The sequence below is a fragment of the Oncorhynchus mykiss genome, chromosome 30, assembly GCF_013265735.2.
Source record: "Oncorhynchus mykiss isolate Arlee chromosome 30, USDA_OmykA_1.1, whole genome shotgun sequence".
Classification (NCBI taxonomy): Eukaryota; Metazoa; Chordata; class Actinopteri; order Salmoniformes; family Salmonidae; genus Oncorhynchus; species Oncorhynchus mykiss.
The window spans coordinates 21033166-21057282 of NC_050570.1; the positions used below are offsets into that span (position 1 = coordinate 21033166).

A 24117-nucleotide genomic window follows, 5' to 3' on the forward strand; every position below is an offset into this window, starting at 1 on the left:
TTTTTTGGTAGGTTTCCAAACTGCATTCCTTCCATCTATAGCATTTCTTATTGTTACTCAGTTCCTTTGGCTTTGATGCATCATGATTGAGTATTGCTCTGTTTAAGTAGACTGTGATTTTGCTGTGTCTTATAGGGGTGTCAGTGGGCTGACTGTGAACGCTCTGAGAGACTCTGGGTTGAGGTCAGTGATAAAGTAGTCTACAGTACTACTGCCAAGAGATGAGCTATAGGTGTACCTACCATAGGAGTCCCCTCGAAGCCTACCGTTAACTATGTACATACCCAGTGTGCGACAGAGCTGCAGGAGTTGTGACCCGTTTTTGTTGGTTATGTTGTCATAGTTGTGCCTAGGGGGGCATATGTGGGAGGGAATGCTGTCACCTCCAGGCAGGTGTTTGTCCCCCTGTGTGCTGAGGGTGTCAGGTTCTTGTCCGGTTCTGGCATTTAGGTCGCCACAGACTAGTACATGTCCCTGGGCCTGGAAATGATTGATTTCCCCCTCCAGGAGGGAGAAGCTGTCTTCATTAAAATATGGGGATTCTAGTGGGGGGATATAGGTAGCACACAGGAGGACATTTTTCTCTGTTAGGATAATTTCCTTTTGAATTTCTAGCCAAATGTAGAATGTTCCTGTTTTGATTAATTTAATGGAGTGAGTTAGGTCTGCTCTATACCAAATTAGCATGCCCCCTGAGTCCCTTCCCTGTTTCACACCTGGTAGTTTGGTGGATGGGACTACCAGCCATTGGCTTGGGCGAGTGTGAGAGTGGGGGTTGGGACTGTTTGCCCGCTCACTACCTGGGCGTATGTGTGGCTTCCATGTTGAGGCCCTCTTTGCGGGGGTGGGGTGCATGGGGTCGGCAGGAGTGACATAGGTCTGATCTGAGGGGGCCTAAATGGGGTGTGGGCATGGTTGACGTGGGGGGGGGGGGGGGTTGATTGGTTGGGGTGGGGGTGTGGATGTGTCTGGGTGTACTGTGGTCTGGATGTAATTCCTCTTGGCGTGGGCACTCTATGTGTAGGTCCAGGGGGGGGGGGGTCCTGCAGGTCTGGGAGGGTGTCTCGCTGGTCTGGGTGGGGTGTCTATTGATCTGTTGCTCCTGTGTGAAGTGTTGGGGATACGTTTGAGAGCGATGTCCTTTAGAGTCCGGGCAAAGGTGGGCACTGCTGCCTTGTAGAGGTGGACCTGGTCATAGAGGCTGTTCAAGTCCAGGGTGGAGTGGTGGGCCAGGAAAACATTTGGTTTTGAGGCACAGTCACGGGAAATACTTGCGTTTACCCGCTGTATTGTGGCAGGGTGGAAGTCTTTTCGTGGTAGCAGGGTGGAGATAACCACTTGTGCGTTGGGGAAAGTAGAAGAAGCCTTTTCAATCACTCCCTTCAGTGCTGTGGCCACCCTTTCCTGCTGTGCTCTCAGGTCGTTTGTGCCTGTGTGTATTATTATGTGGCTGGGTGAACCTAGTTGGTCCTCAGACAGAAGGTCGAGGGCGCGCTGGGTGTTTGGACACCAGAGTTTAGACACACTGTGTTTGGGAAAAAGTTTTTTTCTTTATATATATTTCCTATTTGAGTACATAAGTAGTACAATCTGTGTCTTGTGTTTGTCCTCAGTGGGTGTGAGGGGGTTGTCAGAAGGGCTATCAGGGTGGCTGACAGGGGGGGTGCTCAGAGGGGGTGAGAGCCGCTGGGCTTGTGGTTCTTCATTTGTCTGTTCTGCTGCGATGTCGACTCTATGGTCAGGGTCTGGTGTGGACTGTTCTGCTGTGGTGTCGAGACTTTTGTCAGGTGCTGAGGTGGGCTGTTCTGCTGGCTTCTCTGTGGGGGTGGCCACCTCTCTAGTGGGTTGTTCTCTGTCACACGCCGTCCCCCTCAACCTCTTCTCCGTCCCCCTCACCCTCTCCTCCATCCCTCTCTCTCTCTCTGTCTCTTCCTCTCTCTCTCTCTCTGTCTCTTCCTCCTCCCTCTCTCTCTTCCTCCCTCTCTCTTTCTTTCCCTCCCCCTCTGTCTCTTCCTCTCTCTCTCTGTCTTTCCTCCCTCTCTCCGTCTCTCTCTCTCTCTTCATCCCTCTCTCTCTGTCTCTTCCTCTCTCTCTGTCTCTTCCTCCCTCTCTCTCTCTCTTCCTCCCTCTCTGTCTCTTCCTCTCTCTCTTCCTCCCCCTCTCTTTCTTTTCCTCCCCCTCTGTCTCTTCCTCTCTCTCTCTCTTTCCTCCCTCTCTCCGCCTCTCTCTCTGTCTCTTCCTCTCTCTCTGTCTCTTCCTCTTCCCCTCTCTCTGTCTCTCCCTCTCTCTCTCTCTCTTCCTCTCTCTTTCTCTCTCTCTCTCTTCCTCTCTTTCTCTCTCTCTCTCTTCCTCTCTGTTGCTTCCTCTCTATCTCTTCCTCTTCCTCTCTCTCTCTCACTGTCTCTTCCTCCCTCTCTCTCTTCCTCCCTCTCTCTTTCTTTTCCTCCCCCCTCTGTCTCTTCCTCTCTCTCTTTCTGTCTTTCCTCCCTCTCTCCATCTCTCTCTCTCTCTCTTCATCCCTATCTCTCTGTCTCTTCCTCCCTTTCTCTCTCTCTTCCTCCCTCTCTCTGTCTCTTCCTCTCTCTCTGTCTCTTCCTCTGTCTCTTCCTCCCTCTCTCTCTGTCTCTTCCTCTCTCTCTGTCTCTTCCTCTCTCGCCGTCTCTTCCTCTCTCTCTCTCTTCCTCCCTTTCTTTCTGTTGTCTCTTCCTCTCTTCCTCTCTCTCTCTGTCTCTTCCTCTCTCTCTCTGTCTCTCTCTGTCTCTTCCTCTCTGTCTCTCTCTCTCTGTCTCTTCCTCCCTCTCTCTCTGTCTCTCTCTCTTCCTCTCTGTCTCTTCCTCTCTCTCTGTCTCTTCCTCTCTCTCTCTCTTCTCCTCTCTCTCTCTGTCTCTTCCTCTCTGTCTTTCACTGTCTCTCTCTCCTCTCTCTCTGCCGCTCTCTCTGTCTCTTCCTCTCTCCCTCTCTGTCTCTTCCCCTCTCTCTCTCTGTCTCTTCCTCTCTCTCTCGCTCTTCCTCTCTTTCTCTCTCCTCTCTCTCTGTCTCTTCCTCTCTGTCTTTCACTGTCTCTCTCTCTCCTCTCTCTCTGTCTCCCTCTCTGTCTCTTCCTCTCTCTCTGTTGTCTCTTCCTCTCTCTCTCTTTCTGTCTTTCCTCCCTCTCTCCATCTCTCTCTCTCTCTCTTCATCCCTATCTCTCTGTCTCTTCCTCCCTTTCTCTCTCTCTTCCTCCCTCTCTCTGTCTCTTCCTCTCTCTCTGTCTCTTCCTCTGTCTCTTCCTCCCTCTCTCTCTGTCTCTTCCTCTCTCTCTGTCTCTTCCTCTCTCGCCGTCTCTTCTTCTCTCTCTCTCTTCCTCCCTTTCTTTCTGTTGTCTCTTCCTCTCTTCCTCTCTCTCTCTGTCTCTTCCTCTCTCTCTCTGTCTCTCTCTGTCTCTTCCTCTCTGTCTCTCTCTCTCTGTCTCTTCCTCCCTCTCTCTCTGTCTCTCTCTCTTCCTCTCTGTCTCTTCCTCTCTCTCTGTCTCTTCCTCTCTCTCTCTCTTCTCCTCTCTCTCTCTGTCTCTTCCTCTCTGTCTTTCACTGTCTCTCTCTCCTCTCTCTCTGCCGCTCTCTCTGTCTCTTCCTCTCTCCCTCTCTGTCTCTTCCCCTCTCTCTCTCTGTCTCTTCCTCTCTCTCTCGCTCTTCCTCTCTCTCTGTCTCTTCCTCTCTGTCTTTCACTGTCTCTCTCTCTCCTCTCTCTCTGTCTCCCTCTCTGTCTCTTCCTCTCTCTCTGTTGTCTCTTCCTCTCTCTCTCTATTCCTTTGTCTCTCTCTCTCTTCCTCCCTCTCTCTCTTCCTCTCTCTCTCTCTTCTCCTCTCTCTCTCTGTCTTCCTCTCTGTCTTTCACTGTCTCTCTCTCTCTCGCTCTCTCTTTCACTGTCTCTTCCTCTCTCTCTGTCTCTTCCTCTCTGTCTTTCACTGTCTCTCTCTCTGTCTCCCTCTCTGTCTCTTCCTCTCTCTCTGTTGTCTCTTCCTCTCTCTCTCTCTTCCTCTGTCTCTCTCTCTCTTCCTCCCTCTCTCTCCTCCTCTCTCTCTCTTCTCCTCTCTCTCTCTGTCTCTTCCTCTCTGTCTTTCACTGTCTCTCTCTCTCTCTCTCTCTCTCGCTCTCTCTTTCACTGTCTCTCTCTCTCTCTCTCTCTTCCTCTCTCTCTCTCCCCCCTCTGTCTCTTCCTTTCTCTCTCTCTCTCTCTCTGTCTCCGTCTCTTACCCTCTGTCTCTTCCTCTCTCTCTGTCTCTTCCCCTCTGTCTCTTCCTCTCTCTTTCTCTCTCTCTCTCTCTGTCTCTTCATCTCTCTCAATTCCTCTCTCTCTCTCCCTCTCTCTCTGTCTCTTCCTCTCTCCCTCTCTGTCTCTTCCCCTCTCTCTCTGTTGTCTCTTCCTCTCTCTCTGTCTCTTCCTCTGTCTCTCTCTGTCTCTTCCTCTCTCTCTCTATCTCTATCTCTCTCTCTTCCTCTCTCTCTCTCTTCTCCTCTCTCTCTCTGTCTCTTCCTCTGTCTTTCACTGTCTCTCTCTCTCTCTCCCTCTCTCTCTCGCTCTCTCTCTCTCTTCCCCTCTCTCTCTGTCTCTTCCTCTCTGTCTTTCACTCTCTCTCTCTCTCTCTCTCTCTCTCTCTCTGTCTTTCACTGTCTCTCTCTCTCTCTCTCTCTCTCTCTTCATCTCTCTCTCTCCCCCCTCTGTCTCTTCCTTTCCCTCTCTCTGTCTCTGTCTCTTCCCCTCTGTCTCTTCCTCTCTGTCTCTGTCTCTTCCCCTCTGTCTCTTCCTTTCTCTTTCTCTCTCTCTCTCTCTTCCTCTCTCTCAATTTCTCTCTCTCTCTCTCCCTCCCTCTGTCTCTTCCCCTCTGTCTCTTCCTCTCTCCCTCTCTGTCTCTTCCCCTATGTCTCTTCCTCTCTCTTTCTCTCTCTCTCTCTCTCTCTGTCTCTTCCTCTCTCTCAATTCCTCTCTCTCTCTCCCTCTCTCCCTCTCTCTCTGTCTCTTCCTCTCTCCCTCTGTCTCTTCCCCTCTGTCTCTTCCTCTCTTTCTCTGTCTCTTCCCCTCTGTCTCTTCCTCTCTCTTTCTCTCTCTTGCTCTCTTTCAAATTCAAGCTGCTTTATTGGCATGAAAAACATTGTGTCAATATTGCCAAAGCAACAATATACATTGTAACAAAATTGTAAATGATAGCAACTAATAATATAAAATGGTAGTAAATAATAATACAAAATTAAATACAAAAATAATAACAATAAAATGGTAACAGTCAATAGTAGAAATGCAATAAATATAAAATAAAATTATGGAAAATGAAACCATAACTAACTTATAACTAAATAACAGTCATTTTCTTCTTTATATCAGTACTACAACTACAATCATCATTACTACGACTACTACTACCATCACTAAACTGTTATCACTACCATTACCACCCATATTTGGAATGATAAACATTAACAATTATAGTAATAATAGTAATAATAAGTAAGTTACTGTTTACTATGCAGATGTTATTATTCAGTGTCCCTCAGGCTATGGCAGGAAAATACATATTTGGCTGCAAGAGGAGCCATTGCTCCTTCGCCCATGAGTATTCTTAGTTTTTCCTCTGGGTTCAATTTGTAAAAATTTGGAATATATGTAGTCATTTCTGTGAATAATGAATCTCTTTGTGAGGAATATTTATCACAGTAAAGGAGAAAGTGCATCTCTGTCTCTACCTCCCCTGTCATGCAGTGACCACATACACGCTCCTCTTTGGGTAGCCATGTCTTTTTATGTCTGCCGGTTTCTATTGCCAATCGGTGGTCACTCAGCTTGTACTTGGTAAGGATCTGTCTCTGCTTCGTATCTCTGACAGAGTAGAGATAATCAGCCAATTCATATTCTCTGTTTAGGGTCAGATAGCAATTTAGTCGGCTTTGGGATTTTGTTTCGTTTTTCCAGTATTGTAAATATGATTCCTTTGATTGGTTCATGATTTTGTTTATTGGAATTCTTTCTTTTGAAGCAGTGCTGGTGTCAGCTTGGTTGGTGAGGTCCAACACCATCTGACTGAGAGGGCTCGTTTCTGGGCTCAGCTCTTGGGCTTGAAGTGCTTTAAATTGCAGACTCGAATTTGGACTTGAATTTAGATGTAGCCAAAATTTTAATGATCTTTTCTGTATTTTCATTATTACTGGAAAACGGCCCAATTCTGCCCTACAAGCATTAGTTGGTGTATTTCTCTGGACTTGTAGAATTTTCCGACAGAATTCTGCATGTAGGGCTTCAATTGGATGTTTGTCCCACATTTTAAAATCCAGTTTATTGAGTGGCCCCCCCCCTCTCTCTCTTCCTCTCTCTCTCTCTCTCTGTCTCTCCCCCCCCTCCCCTCGCTCGCTTTCACAAAAGTGAAATAAACAATGTAAACAATACACATACAGAAGTTTCAAAACAATAAAGACATTACAAATGTCAAATTCTATATATACAGTGTTTTAACAATGTGTCTCTCTCTCCGTCTCTCTTTTCATCCCTCTCTCTTTCTCTCTTCATCCCCCTCTCTCTGTATCTTCCTCCCTCTCTGTGTCTCTCTTCCTCTCTCTCTGTCTCTTCCTCTCTCTCTGTCTCTTCCTCTCTGTCTCTCTCTGTCTCTTCATCTCTCTCTCTGTCTCTTCCTCTCTCTCTCTGTCTCTCTCTGTCTCTCTCTGTCTCTTCCTCTCTCTCTCTCTTCCTCTCTCTCTCTTCCTCCCTCTCTCTCTTCCTCCCTCTCTCTCTCTTCCCCTCTCTCTCTCTTCCCCTCTCCCTCTGTCTCTTCCTCTCTCTCTCTCTGTGTCTCTTCCTCTCTCTCTGTCTCTTCCTCTCTCCCTGTCTCTTCCTCTCTCTCTCTCTCTCTCCCTCTCTCCCTCTCTCTCTGTCTCTTCCTCTCTCCCTCTGTCTCTTCCCCTCTGTCTCTTCCTCTCTCCCTCTCTGTCTCTTCCCCTCTCTCTCTGTTGTCTCTTCCTCTCTCCCTCTCTGTCTCTTCCTCTCTCTCTCGCTCTCTCTCTATCTCTCTCTCTTCCTCTCTCTCTCTCTTCTCCTCTCTCTCTCTGTCTCTTCCTCTCTGTCTTTCTCTCTCGCTCTCTCTCTCTCTCTTTTCCTCTCTCTCTCTCTTCCCCTCTCTCTCTCTCTGTCTCTTCCTCTCTGTCTTTCACTGTCTCTCTCTCTCTCTCTCTCTCTCTCTCTGTCTTTCACTGTCTCTCTCTCTCTCTCCCTCTTCATCTCTCTCTCTCCCCCCTCTGTCTCTTCCTTTCTCTCTCTCTGTCTCTGTCTCTCTTCCCCTCTGTCTCTTCCTCTCTGTCTCTGTCTCTTCCCCTCTGTCTCTTCCTCTCTCTTTCTCTCTCTCTCTGTCTCTTCCTCTCTCTCAATTCCTCTCTCTCTCTCTCCCTCTGTCTCTTCCCCTCTGCCTCTTCCTCTCTCCCTCTCTGTCTCTTCCCCTCTGTCTCTTCCTCTCTCTTTCTCTCTCTCTCTCTGTCTCTTCCTCTCTCTCTCTCTCTCTCCCTCTCTCCCTCTCTCTCTGTCTCTTCCTCTCACCATCTGTCTCTTCCCCTCTGTCTCTTCCTCTCTCTCTCTCTCTCTCTCTCTCTTCCTCTCTCTCTCTCTCTTCCTCTCTGTCTTTCACTCTCTCTCTCTCTCTCTGTGTCTTTCACTGTCTCTCTCTCTCTCTCTCTGTCTATGTCTCTTCCCCTCTGTCTCTCTCTCGCTCTCTCTCTCTCTGTATCTTCCTCTCTCTCAATTCCTCTCTCTCTCTCTCTCCCTCTCTCCCTCTCTCTCTCTCTCTCCCTCTCTCCCTCTCTCTCTGTCTCTTCCTCTCTCCCTCTGTCTCTTCCCCTCTGTCTCTTCCTCTCTCTCTCTCTCTCTCTTTCTCTCTCTCTCTTCCTCTCTCTCTCTTCCTCTCTCTCTCTCTCTGTATCTACCCCCCTCCCATCGCTCTCTTTCACAAAAGTGAAATAAACAATGTAAACAATACACATACAGAAGTTTAAAAACAATAAAGACAATACAAATGTCAAATTATATATATATATACAGTGTTTTTACAATGTGTCTCTCTCTAAGTCTCTCTCTTCATCCCTCTCTTTTTCTCTCTTTATCCCCCTCTCTCTGTATCTTCCTCCCTCTCTGTGTCTCTCTTCCTCTCTCTCTGTCTCTTCCTCTCTCTCTCTGTCTCTCTCTGTCTCTCTCTGTCTCTTCCTCTCTCTCTCTCTCTTCCTCTCTCTGTCTCTTCCTCCCTCTCTCTCTTCCTCCCTCTCACTCTCTTCCCCTCTCCCTCTGTGTCTCTTCCTCTCTCTGTGTCTCTTCCTCTCTCTGTCTCTTCCTCTCTCCCTGTCTCTTCCTCTCTCTCTTCCTCTCTCTGTCTCTGTCTATTCCTCTCTTCCTCCCTCTCTCTGTCTCTTCCTCTCTGTCTCTTCCTCTCTGTCTCTTCCTCCCTCTCTTTGTCTCTTCCTCCCTCTCTCTGTCTCTTCCTCTATCTCTTTCTCTTCCTCTCTCTCTCTCTCTCTCTCTCTGGTCTCTTCATCTCTCTCTCTCTATCTGGTCTCTCTCTCTCTTTCTATCTCTTCCTCTCTCTCTCTTCCCTTCTCTGTCTCCTTCTCTCTCTCTGTCTCTTCGTCTCTTCCTCTCTCTCTGTCTCTTCCCCCTGTCCATCCATCCCTCTCTGTCTCTTTCACTTTCTCGCTCTCGCTCTCTCCCTCTCTCTCCTCTCTCTTCCCATGTTTAGCCATGGGCTTTGGTTAGTTTTAGCCTCGTCTAGAAGGGTTCTATATTATATTGTGAAAAATGATGTCCCTCTCAACCTTTGATACAGGAACGGCATGCATACTGTAGATGATGCCCATGCAGTCTCTGGAGTGAGGGGTGAGGTATGTAAGAGAGGGATGACCTCTGGTTCCACACTGATCCAGATTTCTCTTCCCTGCCTTGCACATGCTGCAGGTGGATTGGACCCAACCTGAAGGAAATGATATGCAGACAGGCTCGATCAAGTTTCTGTGCTGGCACATCTGCAAATATTTTGCTGCAAGATTTACACTCTAACCTTTCCCTGGCTGAGCACATTCACAGTGGTTTGCAAAACGTGTTCTTGGCAGACAGGAGACAATGGGAATGAAAATGTCAAACAAGAATCCCATTTACTAGGGTCAGACTTGAGCAGAAAATACATATGCAGAGTGCATAAATGTGAATGTGCATATGCATTGTGTGTGTGTGTGTGTGTCTTGAGGGAAAGAAAGAGATTTCAAATGTTCACAGTATTTAAGGCCAGCGCCACAGCTTCACATAAAAACCCCACCACACACCATGGCTCTGTCGAGGGTAGGGATGAATCTCTTCCTCTCTCTCCTCTCTCTCTATTTCTCCTCTCTCATCCCTCCATCAACTCTCCCTTCATCTCTAATCTCTGGCTAACAGATCCCAGAACAAAGAGCGACCCTGAGCTTCTGTTGAGTTCTGCCTTCGCCTGAGGAGAGCAAAGAGACACCCTCTGGGCCTGTTCTCTCTTTAACAGACAGCAGAGAGAAAACAATATGACTGTATGCCTATCACTTTATTCCCTCACTCTGTTTATGAAGTCTTTGGAGACCAATACTTCTAACTTTGGTGGACTGGATGATAGTTATTAAGACAAGATGGCAGAATATAGCTGTCAGGCTGAACCCCCATACCATGGCCCATGTGTAGCTTCGACACTGCATCCCTGTCTGTGTCCCACGGTGGCAGGGCGTGCTCTGTCAGCTGATATCCTCTCATTGTTGCTCCTCACCGTCCCACTGGTCCCATCTCTGTTCTCTCACTCTACAGCTGTTGTTCTGTCTGGAGGCCTTTTGATCTGTTCTGTCTGTCAGCACTGTGTCCGCGTCCTGACCCCTCTACCCAGAGTCCACCGCGTCATCAGCTCCTCACTCTGCCAATGGGCTGGTTAACAACTGATCAATGATCTCGTAAAGTGCTATGTTTGCTTGATCATGTTGTCAAGCAGCTGTGTTGTCATAACTCTAGCTGCACTGATACTATGCTGCTTTGCTCCCTACCCTGATTTCCCACTTAAAAAGCAATAATTTTTATATTTTCATTATGGTTCTAGATGTACTTGATTCTGACCCTCTGAAAAAGGAACGTGCTATAACAAGTACTGTGTGTCAGAATGGTGTTGGGGCTATTGGACCAGTGCAGATCCAAATGTTGTGTTCCAGGCCCTGCACATCAGTGCAATAGTGATGATATGAAGAAAACTTTTGTGGCAACTACCGGACATATGGACTCTGGGTTGTATCTCTTTTAAGTGACTGCCCTGGCTGAGTTTAACAACATATATCAAAGTATAGGCCTGAGTCCTTAGCTGCAAGACAATACAGTGTCTCTGTGGGTCCACAGCTTTATTTTCAGTCTTCACTCTTTCCATGACAAACTGCCCTTTTCATCATAATGCTATAAGATTCTAAAGTAATGCCCTTTATGACAGCTAAGCTGTATATGCTTGTTTTATATGCTTATAGAAGTGTATAGCTTCCAGGAACGGATTAGCCATTGAAAAATAAGACTGAAAGTGAAGAAAGGATAATAACATGTTGTCATTATGTTGTTTTAAAAGTATGCTGCTTATTTATCCCTTCTTTCTGGCCCCACTCTTACCATACCAACCCTTTCTACTTCTCTATCTACCATACCAACCCTTTCTACTTCTCTATCTACCATACCAACCCTTTCTACTTCTCTATCTACCATACCAACCCTTTCTACTTCTCTATCTACCATACCAACCCTTTCTACTTCTCTATCTACCATACCAACCCTTTCTACTTCTCTATCTACCATACCAACCCGTTCTACTTCTCTATCTACCATACCAACCCTTTCTACTTCTCTATCTACCACACCACCCCGTGCTACTTATCGCTATCTACCACATCACCCTGTGCTACTTAGCACTATCTACCATAACAACCCTTTCTACTTATTGCTATCTACCATACCACCCCGTGCTACTTAGCTCTATTTACCATACCACCCCGTGCTACTTAGAGCTATTTACCATACCACCCCTGCTACTTAGCGCTATTTACCATACCATCTCTGCTGTCACAGGCCTGCAGGCTCTGTGTGACTGGCAGGGAAGGACAAGACTCAAGGTTTTGAGGTTTTGACAAACATTTCTAGCTAGAGAGAGTGAAAAGAGCAGCACATCTGAGCTCAGGCCTCTGAGCAGGACTTTGCATCAGAAGTGTGTTGCTCCAGCTCAGAGCATGTTTTTCATGTTGTAACTATTTCAAAAGAATGAAATATATGTGTAAAATGGATGTACTGTATTTGAAAACAAAGCTCATCCACACAATGTAAACTGCCAAGGTGAAATGCAGGTCATCTACTAGGCTGCCTTTTTGTGTGTTTAAAGACCAGCATAGAGGACATTTTCGCTCCACTTCCCTATGCCTGCCTTGCCTTGGCGCAGCCGGATTGAGTACTCATCCGAGAGAGAAAAATGGGAATTCAATTTTGTGCTCTTATCAGTTCCAAGAGAAGTCTGGGTTTTAATTTGGAGGTTGAAATGACTTGAGAAGGTGGAAGGAAGCAGCTGTACAGTGAACAAGGAGACGTGGGCAATCAGGCTATCACACAGATCTAAGGCCGCCTGCCTGGGAAAATAATTTCCAAGAACTGGATAGGCCACCTGATCTGGCTTCCCAAACTCCTTAATAAGAAAATCAATGCAATGCGATGCTTCCAACCCTATAATTACATTAGCCCATTTCTGTGTTCACTGGGAAGGATGTTTGAGAGCCTGTGCTGAGGTAATGGCTTGTAGAGAAAATTATCGTTAAAACATTTGGCTTAGTAAGAGAGCTAGTGTTTTCTGTTTCTTAATTGCTGTAGCAGTACATACTGTAACATATGCTTAGGTAAGTTTGATAGATTCTCACTTTTCCTTATACTGGATCCTGGCTCTTATTTCTGTCATACTACATGTCACATGCCAGTTTTTTTTAAACAGCAGTTTTCTGGAGTGGATAAGATATTGAAGCATTAATGTCCCATGAGTTCTCTCACTTCCTGCAACTTAGCAAAACAAATTCTGTCTTTAGTCTTATCTGCTGAGAGTGGGAGAAAGGCAATTTAGTGGAGGATAGACTGTGGAGTCATGGTGCAATGCCACTTACTGCAGAGGGATTATGGAAATGTGAATTGCGTTCAGGCAACTGATTTCAGAGCGACAGCTCCACGCTGGGACCATTCCTTAGTCATGAGATAATAAGTTCTACACGCAGCAGAATGCTTAAACAAGTGATGATTTAATGCCACCATAATGCACCACTTCATATAACTGTAGCACAGGAGGCATTACTAGCTCTGTGTAACAACTGTAGTTTGGAATCCCTTTCTTCTGCCTTCAATTCTTCTTTGAACAAATTCAGCTGTAGCCATTCTTCTCGGGTCGGGTTGTGCAATCCATTTAAATGTTGCATGGAGGGTGCCCAGAATCAGATCAAGAACATGAAGAAAATCTGTTATGTTGGAGCCTCGGAGCAGGCTGGTATCGAGTCAAGCTTGCCTAGATGAGGGAAAAATACAAATCCACTTATTTAGCTTGCCACATTCACATGCCAATTCACACTCGGAAAGGCAGATGACCAGTTAGCATTCTCTGTAATGGCTGTTTCTGTTGTCCTGGCGTGGTGTGATTATACAATCTTGCCACCATAGAGGGGATTCTTCAAGCAGCTTAATATGAACAAACAAGCTCATTATTTTGATATATAATAATATACAGTTGAAGTCTGAAGTTTACATACACCTTAGCCAAATACATTTAAACTCAGTTTTTCACAATTCCTGACATTAATTCCTAGTAAACATTCCCTGTCTTAGGTCAGTTAGGATCACCAGTTTTCTTTTAAGAATGTGAAATCTCAGAATAATAGTAGAGAGAATTATTTATTTCAGCTTTTATTTATTTCATCACATTCCAAGTGGGTCAGAAGTTTACATACACTCAATTAGTATTTGGTAGCATTGCCTTTAAATTGTTTAAATTGGGTCAAACGTTTTGGATAGCCTTCCACAAGCTTCCCACAATTAGTTGGGTGAATTTTGGCCTATTCCTCCTGACAGAGCTGGTGTAACTGAGTCAGGTTTGTAGGCCTCTTTGCTTGCACATGCTCTTTAGGTTCTGCCCACACATTTTCTATAGGATTGAGGTCAGGGCTTTGTGATGGCAACTCCAATTTCTTGACTTTGTTATCCTTAATACATTTTTCCACAACATTGGAAGTGTGCTTGGGGTCATTGTCCATTTGGAAGACCCAGTTGCGACCAAGCTTTAACTTCCTGACTGATGTCTTGATATGTTGCTTCAATATATACACATACTTTTCCTGCCTCATGATGCCATCTATTTTGTGAAGTGCACTAGTCCCTCCTGCAGTACCCCCACAACATGATGCTAGCACCCCCGTGATTCACGGTTGGGATGGTGTTCTTTGGCTTGCACACCTTCCCCTTTTTCCTTCAAACATAACGATGGACAGTTCTATTTTTGTTTTATCAGACCAGAGGACATTTCTCCAAAAAGTACGATCTTTGTCCCCATGTGCAGTTGCAAACCGTAGTCTGGCTTTTTTATGGCAGTTTTGAGCAGTGTCTTCTTCCTTGCTGAGCGGCCTTTCAGGTTATGTCAATATGGGGCTCGTTTTACTGTGGATATAGATACTTTTGTACCTGTTTCCTCCAGCATCTTCACAAGAACTTTGCTGCTGTTCTGGGATTGATTTGCAATTTTCACACCAAAGTACGTTCATCACCAGGAGACAGAATGCGTCTCCTTCCTGAGCGGTATGACGGCTGCATGGTCCCATGGTGTTTATACTTGCATACTATTGTTTGACAGATGACCGTGGTACCTTCAGGCGTTTATAAATTGCTCCCAAGGATGAACCAGACTTGTGGAGGTCTACAATATAAATATAAGTCTACAATATAAGGTCTTGGCTGATTTCTTTTGATTTTCCCATGATGTCAAGCAAAGAGGCACTGAGTTTGAAGGTAGGCCTTGAAATCCTTTTCTGGAATTTTCAAAGCTGTTTAAAGGCACAGTCAACATAGTGTATGTAAACTTCTGACCCACTGGAATTGTGATACAGTGAATTATAAGTGAAATAATCTGTCTGTAAACAATTTTTGGAAAAATTAGATGTCCTAACCGACTTGCCAAAACTACAGTTTGTTATCAAGAAATTTGGTTGAAAAAAATGACTCCAACCTAAGTGTATGTAAACTTCCGACTTCAACTGTATATACCATTGAGCAGATGCTTTGATCCAAAGCGTCTTTCAGTCATGTGTGCATACATTTTACATATTTTATTTTTGATTTCATTTTTTATTTCACCAGGTAGCCCTGTTGGGAACAAGTTCTCATTTACAACTGTGACCTGGCCAAGATAAAGACAAGCAGTGTGACAAAAACAACAACACAGAGTTACACATGGAATAAACAAATATACAGTCAATAACACAATATAAAAATCAATATACAGTGTGTGTATATGCAATAAGATTAGGGAGGTTAGGCAATAAATAGGTCATAGTGGCAAAATAATTACAATATAGCATTAACACTGGAGTCATAGATGTGCAGATGATGATGTGCAAGTAGAGATACTGGGGTGCAAAAGAACAAAAATAAATAACAAATGGGGCTGAGGTAGTTGGGTGGGCTATATACAGATGGGCTATGTACAGGTACAGTGATCGGTAAGCTGCGCTGACAGCTGATGCTTAAAGTTAGTAAGAGATATACGTCTCTAGCTTCAGGGATTTTTGCAATTCGTTCCAGTCATTGGCAGCAGAGAAATGTCAGGAAAGGCAGCCAAATGAGAAGTTGGCTTTGGGGATGACCAGTGAAATATACCTACTGGAGTGTGTGCTACGGGTGGGTGTTGCTATGGTGACCAGTGAGCTGAGATAAGGCGGGGCATTACCTAGCATAGATTTATAGATGACCTGGAGCCAGTGGGTTTGGCGACGAATATCAAGCGAGGGCCAGCCATGTGTATGTAAACTTCTGACCCACTGGAATTGTGATACAGTGCATTCAGGTCACAGTGGTGGGTAGTATATGGGGCTTTGGTGACAAAACGGATGGCACTGTGATAGACTGCACCCAATTTGCTGAGTAGAGTGTTGGATGCTATTTTGCAAATTACATCGCCGAAGTCATGGAACGGTAGGATAGTCCGTTTTACGAGGGTATGTTTATCAGCATGAGTGAAGGAGGCTTTGTTGCAAAATAGGATGCTGATTCTAGGTTTCATTTTGGATTGGAGATGCTTAATGTGAGTCTGGAAGGAGAGTTTAAAGTCTAACCAGACACCTAGGTATTTGTAGTTGTCCACATATTCTAAGTCAGAACCATCCAGAGTAGTGCTTGCTGGTGCGGGCAGCAATCGGTTGAAGAGCATGCATTTAGTTTTACTAGCATTTAAGAGCAGTTGGAGGCCACGGAAGGATTGTTGCATGGCATTGAAGCTCGTCTGGAGGTTTGTTAACACAGTGTCCAAAGAAGGGCCAGAAGTATACAGAATTGTGTCGTCTGCGTAGAGGTGGATCAGCAGAACAACATCATTGTTATGTACAGAGAAAAGTGTTGGCCCGATAATTGAACCCTGCGGCACCCACATAGACTGCCGGAGGTCCGGACAACAGGTCCTCCGATTTGACACACTGAGCTCTATCTGAGAAGTAGTTGGTGAACCAGGCGAGGCAGTCATTTGAGAAACCAAGGCTGTTGAGTCTGCCGACAAGAATGCGGTTGATTGACATAGTCGAAAGCATTGGCCTGGTCAATAAAGACGACTGCACAGTACTGTCTTTTATCGATAGCGGTTATGATATTGTGTAGTACCTTGAGCGTGGCTGAGGTGCACCCATGACCAGCTCTGAAACCAGATTGCATAGCGGAGAAGGTACGATGGGATTCGAAATGGTCAGTGATCTGTTTGTTAACTTGGTTGTCAAAGACTTTAGAAAGGCAGGGCAGGATAGATTTAGGTCTGTAACAGTTTGGGTTTAGAGTGTCTCCCCCTTTGAAGAGGGGGATGATCGCGACAAGGTTCCAATCTTTTGGGATCTCCGACGATATGAAAGAGAGGTTGAACAGGCAAATAATAGGGGTTGCAACAATTGTGGCGGATAATTTTAGAAAGAGAGGGTCCAGATTGTCTAGCCCAGCCGATTTGTAGGGGTGCAGATTTTCAGCTCTTTCAGAACATTTGGGTGACGGCGAAATGGGGGAGCTTGGGAAAGTTTCTGTGGGGGGTGCAGAGCTCTTGGTCGGGTTAGGGGTAGCCAGGTGGAAAGCATGTCCAGTCGTAAAAAAATGCTTATTGAAATTCTCAATTATCGTAGATTTACAGGTGGTGACAGTGTTTCCTAGCCTCAGTGCAGTGGGCAGCTGGGAGGAGGTGCTCTTATTCTCCATGGACTTTACAGTGTCCCAAAACCTTTTTAAATTTGTGCTACAGGATGCAAGTTTCTGTTTGGTCCTGGGATAGAACCGGTGGACACCATGTTGCAAAACCCATTATCTACCAACTGAGCTACAGAGGACAACTGTGTTTCGCTGTAATTCACGGACCTATTACACACCATGTTATTGCCACATACTCAGACTGAAAATAATCTGTTGTTCTTTTTGGAGTTAGAGTATTTTTTGACAGCAGAAGAGGTACTGTACTAAGGCATAGAGAGATATAGTGAGAGAGGTTGATTGGTGATTGGGTGGTTGATGATAATGAGGCAACTTAAATGATCTTAGTCAACCCGTTACGTAACCTCTTAGTCAACCCGTTACGTGATTTCCAGGCTTTTGTGCAGGAGGAAATGTCTGATTTGCGAGACTCATCCATGGGTGTAGTAATGGTAGTCTCCATGTTGCGCCCTGGATACAGTACACTGTGGATGTTGATGAAGAGTCTAAATGCTCTGTTCTCTCTGTCTTTTCTTTCTGTCCTCCATGCAGCGTGTCCCCAAGGGACGTTCAAGTCCACCCAGGGGCCAGGGCTGTGTATGCAGTGCCCCCCCAACAGCCGCTCCACTGTGGAGGCTGCCACTATCTGCGGCTGCCGTAACGGATACTACAGAGGAGACATGGACCTGCCCGAGGCCTCCTGCACCAGTAAGTCTCACACTCCATTTAATCAATGGGAAAATACTTTTGAAGTTCATTTTCATTTGGAAAGGGCGTGCTCAATATCAACTGTTTTACACGTGCTGCTTATTCGGCACTTCCCATGCTTGACTGCAACAGAGTAAGTATAGAACCTGAGGGATGCGTGAATGGCCACCCCCTCCTCTACCAGCTTCATTTTTAATACTCACTCTTTAACACAAGGTCCAGTCAATGAAGTGTGAGAAGGAGAAAGCACTCTGGTCTAAACAACTGCCGGACCGAAAGACTTTATGATTCCATCGATGGATGAGCAGCTGTTCTAGGTCTCTCTCCATCTGCCCCATTGCCCCAGATCATATCAATGTAGGTTGATACATGAATACCATTTAACTGCTGTCCCTGAGGTTGAGCCAGCCACTCCAACCACTGCCCTAAAACGCCCTGATTCAGTTCCCTTCAAACCTACAGGGACAGAGAAAGTGGGGCACTGCGCTATGTAGGTGACCTGGATAGACAAGTACTAGGGGAAAATAAGACATGGTCACCCCATTCATAAGTAGTTGAATATGAAACTCCTTTGTGAATGAAAGGCTGATGGGTCAGAAAACACAGTCTATTGAACCATTGTTGTTCTATCCAGACCCCTTAGACGTGCTATTATAACGCTTCTGTTTCACCAAGACTCTTCCTAGAGCTGGCCGCCCGGCCAACCTGAGCAATCGGTGGAGAAGGGCCTTGGCCAGGGAAGTGACCAAGAACCCCATGGTCACTCTGACAGAGCTCCAAAGTTCCTCTGTGGAGATGGGAGAACCTTCCAGAAGGACAGCCATCTCTGCAGCACTCCACTAATCAGGCCTTTATGGTAGAATGCCCAGACGGAAGCCAGTCCTCAGTAAAAGGCACATGACAGCCTGCTTTGAGTTTGCCAAAAGGCACCTAAAGACTCTCAGACCATGAGAGACAAGATTCTCTGGTCTGATGAAACCAAGATAGAACTCTGGTCTGAATGCCAAGCGTCATGTCTGGAGGAAACCTGACATCATCCCTACGGTGAAGCAGGGTGGTGGCAGCATCATGCTGTGCGGATGTTTTTGAGCAGCAGGGACTGGGAGACGAGTCAGGTTCGAAAGAAAGATGAACGGAGCAAAGTACAGAGATCCTTGATGAAAATGTGCTCCCGAGCGCTCACGATCTCAGACTGGTTCACCTTCCAACATGACAACGACCCTAAGCACACAGCCAAGACAATGCAGGAGTGGCCTCGGGACAAGTCTCTGAATGTCTTTGTGTGAACGAGCCAGAGCCCGGACTTGAACCCGATCTAACATCTCTGCAGATACCTGAAAATAGCTGTGTAGCAACGCTCCCCATCCCACCTGACATAGCTTGTGAGGATCTGCAGAGAAGAATGGGAGAAACTCCCCAAATACACACACACACTTGTTGCACACAAGATTGTAGCGTCATACCCAATAAGACTTGAAGTTCAGCAAGGTACTGAGTAAAAGGTCTGAATTCTTATGTAAATGTGATATTTCAGTTTTTATTTTTAATACATTTGCAAACATTTCTATTTTTTTTTGCTTTGTCATTATGGGGTGTTGTGTGTAGATTGATAAGGGGGGAAAACTATTTAATCAATTTTAGAATAAGGCTGTAACATAACAAAATGTGGAAAAAGTGGTCTGAATACTTTCCGAATGCACTGTAACAATAACGTTTAAGAAGCACTGGATTTTCTGTGTTTTTTTTTATTTGTATAATGTTTATTAATTATGGAATTATGAAAAATATGAATAACATTTCACCAATGAGTCCACTAGAGTGTGGGGTGCTTGTCTTTTCTCTCTCTGGCCTCTTATCTCTGATGGTGGTGAGGCGCTGGTGCTTTTCTCACTCCTTTCATGTGACTTTGCTGTGACTAAGAGATGAGGCCTGGACTCCTGCTGGGCCTGGACTGTCAGTGCCGTTCCAATCCTGGGGCCCCGCTATAGAACACTGCAGAAGAGCTTCAGGAAGGCCTTTATCCCTTCTCTCTCCTCTTTCTCCATTCCAGCTCCACTTTCTGTTTTATTGTGATTAGCAGGATGAAGGTACTCTCTCGGGTTCTAGAGTTGGGTCTTAGAAGCATCTATAGGTCCGCTGTGTGTGTGTGTGTGTGTGTGTGTGTGTGTGTGTGTGTGTGTGTGTGTGTGTGTGTGTGTGTGTGTGTGTGTGTGTGTGTGTGTGTGTGTGTGTGTGTGTGCAGTACAGTACAGTACAGTACAGTACAAGTCAAAAGTTTGGACACACTAACTCATTCAAGGGTTTTTCTTTATTTTTACTATTTTCTAAATTGTAGAATAATAGTGAAGATATCAAAACTATGAAATAACACATGGAATCAGGTAGTAACCAAAAAAGTGTTAAACAAATCAACATTTATTTTATATTTGAGATTCTTCAAAGCAGACACCCTTTGCCTTGATGGCAGCTTTAAACACTCTTGACATTCTCTCAACCAGCTTCATGAGGTAGGAGCCTGGAATGCATTTAAATTAACAGGTGTGCATTGTGAAAAGTACATTTCTGGTATTTCTTTCTCACCTCGGATTGCTTCACAGAGTTAAAGTAACAGACACATCTTAACATCATGTGTTATTTGTGTTATTTCATAGTTTTGATGTCTTCACTATTATTCTACACTGTAGAAAATAGTAAAATAAAGAAAAACCATTGAATGAGTAGGTGTGTCCAAACTTGTGTGTGTGTGTGTGTGAAATGGTAAATTACTGTTTGTAATGGTTCTTTCTTTCACAACAATTACCCTCTGACACACATGCTCACCTCCGCCCCACATCTATTCTCACACTCGTATCCCCCTCTCTCTCTCTCTCTAGTTCAATTCAAATGGCTTTATTAGCTTTATATAGATATTTCAACTATCACGTTTCAGGGGCAGACAAAGACAGGTCAAGGGCAGGCAGTGGTCAATAATACAAATAGGTGTGGCAAAGGTGCAGGATGGCAGGCAGGCTCAGGGTCAGGGCAGGCAGAAAAGGTAAAAACCAGGAAAACTACAAACAGAGAACACAGGTATAAATACACAGGGGATAATGGGGAAGATGGTCGACACCTGGAGGGGGTAGTGACAATCCTAAAGACAGGTGAAACAGATCAGGGTGTGACAGAAACGTCATATTATGGCTACATACAGTGTTGTAACGATGTGCCAATAGTTAAAGTACAAAGGGGAAAATAAATAAACATAAATATGGTTGTATTTATAATTATGTTTGTTCTTCACTGGTTGCCCTTTACTTGAGGCAACAGGTCTCAAATATTGCTGCTCTAATGGCATACTCTGGGATTTCACCTAATATATATGGGACTTTATCAAAATTGGATTTGTTTTCAAATTCTTTGTGGGTCTGTGTTATCTGAGGGAAATATGTGTACACATTTGGCAGGATGTTAAGAAGTACAGCTCAGTTTCTATCTCATTTTGTGGGCTGTGTGCGCATGGCCTGTCTTGTCTTGAGAGCCAGGTATGCCTTCGGCGGCCTTTCTCAATAGCAAGGCTATGCTCACTGAGTCTATACATAGTCAATGATTTCCTTAATTTTGGGTCATTCACAGTGGTCAGGTATTCTGCCACTGTGTATTCTCAGTTTAGTCTTTCTCTCTCTCTCTCGTCCTCCCTGACGCATAATCTCTCATCCTCCTTGAAACATACTCTCTCTTGCTTGTTCTCCCTGTCTCACTCTCTTTCCCTGTCTCCCCCTCTCTCTCTGTCTCTCTCTTTCTTTCCCCCTCTCTCTCTCTGAAATCAATTCAATGCAATGGGCCTTATTGGCATTGGAAACATGTTTACATTGTCAAAGCAAGTGTAATAGACAATAAACAAGGGAAATTAGCAATCAGAAATTTACAGTAAATATTACTCACATTTTATTTTTTATAATATAGAATGTCAAATGTTATTATTGGCAATGTACAGTGTTGTAACTCTCTCTCTCTCTCTCTCTCTCTCTCTCTCTCTCTCTCTCTCTCTCTCTCTCTCTCTCTCTCTCTCTCTCTCTCTCTCTCTCTCTCTCTTTTCCTCCCTGACAGTCTTTCTCTCCTATAATGTGTCTCTCAGTGTTTCCCCTCTAATCCGCTAGCTGTTAACTCCAGTGAGACAGTACTGAGACAGTGCGGAGGAGGCTGAAAGGCATGTGGGTGTAGTTGAAAAGAGCTCCTGACTATAGGGCCTTTACTCTTAGACAGGCTTTGTTCCACCACAGCCGTCACTGGGGACCCTGTGCTGTGACCATTACCAAGTCATCAACCATCCAGACTCACACAAATGTCTTCTTCTCAATTTTATGGAAATAGAAAACACTAAAAAAGTAAAGAAGTGAGAGAGAGAGGAACGATGCTAATATCAGACACAGGAGGCTTCTGAGGGGAAGACGGCTCATAATAATGTCTGGAACAACATCAAACCCATGCATGTGTTATTTTTTATTTTTTTTTGCATTTTACCCCTTTTTCTCCCCAATTTCATGGTATCCAATTGTTGTAGTAGCTACTATCTTGTCTCATCACTACAACTCCCGTACGGGCTCGGGAGAGACGAAGGTTGAAAGTCATGCGTCCTCCAATACACAACCCAACCAAGCCGCACTGCTTCTTAACACAGCGCGCATCCAACCCGGAAGCCAGCCGCACCAATGTGTCGGAGGAAACCGCACCGCCACAGGAGTCGCTGGTGCGCGATTAGACAAGGACACCCCTACCGACCAAGCCCTCCCCTAACCCGGGCGACGCCAATTGTGTGTGTCGCCCCATGGACCTCCCGGTCGCGGCCGGTTACGACAGAGCCTGGGCACGAACCCAGGGACTCTGATGGCACAGCTGGCGCTGCAGTACAGCTCCCTTAACCACTGCGCCACCCGGGAGGCCCGAAACCCATGTGTTTGATGTAGTGTATTTGATACCATTCCACCAGTTCCACTCCAGCCATTACCACGAGCCCGTACTCCCCAATTAAGGTGCCACCGACCTCCTGTGATATCAGAGTAAATGAGATGCTCCTCTTACTTTCCTATAGTGCCTGTAAAGTTTTTCCTTACCATTTCATAAACATTTTGTCAATGTGATTTGAATTTGTGGGTGTTTGTTTGGAGTATTATTCAGAAACCAACCTTCCCCTTTTCATCTACTCCCACTCACCACTTTGACTATTAAAAGTGTTCAAAGACAGAGACAGCAGCTGCATGACATATGATTACAGTAGTGAAGTGTGCAGATATGATGCTGAAGCTGTAATCAATGTAATGAATGCATGGTTTCTGACTGTAGAGTGTGGCTGGCCACCCGTGTCCTTATCCTCTTACTGTTTATGTAAATCAGGATGTATCAGCTTAAATAATTATTCCCCCCACTGATGTCGAGTGCTAATTGAGGACAGTGTGAGTTCGCTTGAAAACGCTGCACAGTTGTGGAAGGCAGATCTCTGAGGAAACAGTGTGTAGCAGAGCTAACCTGAAGCCAGCCTCGTAGCGGGTGTACATCTAAGCATCCTTGTTCAGTTTGCATGTTATTGACTCACATATTTATTCTACTTACTATTCACCAAATTAGCTTAGAGATGAAGGTGAATTTCAGAAACACAAATAAACACACCCACCACATACAAGCAGTACGCACTTACACACACACACACACGTTAGTAGTATACACACGTATACTTTCTCTCTCTATTGGTTTCCCCTGCTCACGGACTGTGCAGTAGAGCAGCTGTTAGGCTGTGTGTAGAATCAGTGTGAGCGAGGCAAGGCAAGGTGTGTGTAAAGTGGGCTGGTGTTCTGCTGCTCCCTCTGTCAGATTAGAAGGCTGATGGTTTGACACTCTCCCCACACTGTCAGCAGGAGAGCAACGCTACGCTATAACCACGGAGCTGCACTGGTGAGCCTCCATGCTCCTTCAAAGACCTATCACTCACTACTACACTTCTTAAACATCAGGTGCCCATCTATGCCCCCCTATTGGAACTTCCTGTACACCCTCCTGGAAGCCCTCATCAGGCCCCATCCTGGGCCTTGCCATACTGCTGGAGAGAAGAACATTGATGTTTGTTTAATTATTCTAATTGAAGCGGCACCCCTACGGCAAGCCAGCAGTGTTGCACAGTGTGTGGACTTGACACAACATTGACGGTAATTACCTGGAGTCAGATAGAGAGACAATAGCTATTACTCCATCAGGGAAAGGAGTGATGAGACCATTCTACACTCACATAGCTCGCCTCACGCAAAGAGGCAAGCATCTTAATGTCTGCAGCTGGAAGATGAATTCCCCAGTCTGTGTGGTCATTTGTGGTCACACATGCACGCACGCAGGGCAGCAGGTAGCCTATCAGTTAGTGTTGCTAGCTTGAATCCCTGAGCTACCAATGTGAAAAATCTGCCAATGTGCCCTTGAGCAAGGCACTTAACCCTAGTTGCTCCAGGTTCACCGTTAATAATGGCTGACCGTGACCCCAATCTCCAAGGCTCTCTCAGGGGGATTTGGGATATGCAAAAAACACATGTGCATAATGCACACTACATGTGTGAAATAGGACAAATGTAAGCACCGACCAAATAAAATGTTATATTATTACAATATGCACATGTAAAAACATGGGCCTGGTCATGTCTAGCCCACTCTCTCAGTCTCATGAAATATGCAGGTAGCATAGAGCCTCAGTTACCCTCTTCCCTTTGCTTTCACACTCAGACATAGACAGCTACAAAAGGTCATGAAAACATACAAATAAAGTGTTGCTCCAGACAGATTGAAACTAAAACGGCCTCTCATGGGTTTTCCTCGAAAGGTAAGGTTGAATGTTAAAGCAGCCTTGGCATCTTTAGAGCAGACAGTTTCAGACTGCTGTGCCCCCTTGGGTTTTGATATACAGTAGCACATGGC

General features: G+C 45.4%; 1 protein-coding gene across 2 annotated transcripts in view; it reads left to right on the forward strand.

The window, feature by feature from the left end:
* The window catches only part of LOC110521537 (ephrin type-B receptor 1), a 182206-nt gene that overhangs the window by 90806 nt on the left and 67283 nt on the right, over positions 1-24117 (forward strand). For both annotated transcript variants that reach the window (XM_036968882.1, XM_021599141.2), the window contains exon 4: positions 17032-17187. In XM_036968882.1, the coding sequence (XP_036824777.1) occupies positions 17032-17187 (156 nt within the window). The remainder of the gene's footprint in view (positions 1-17031; positions 17188-24117) is intronic.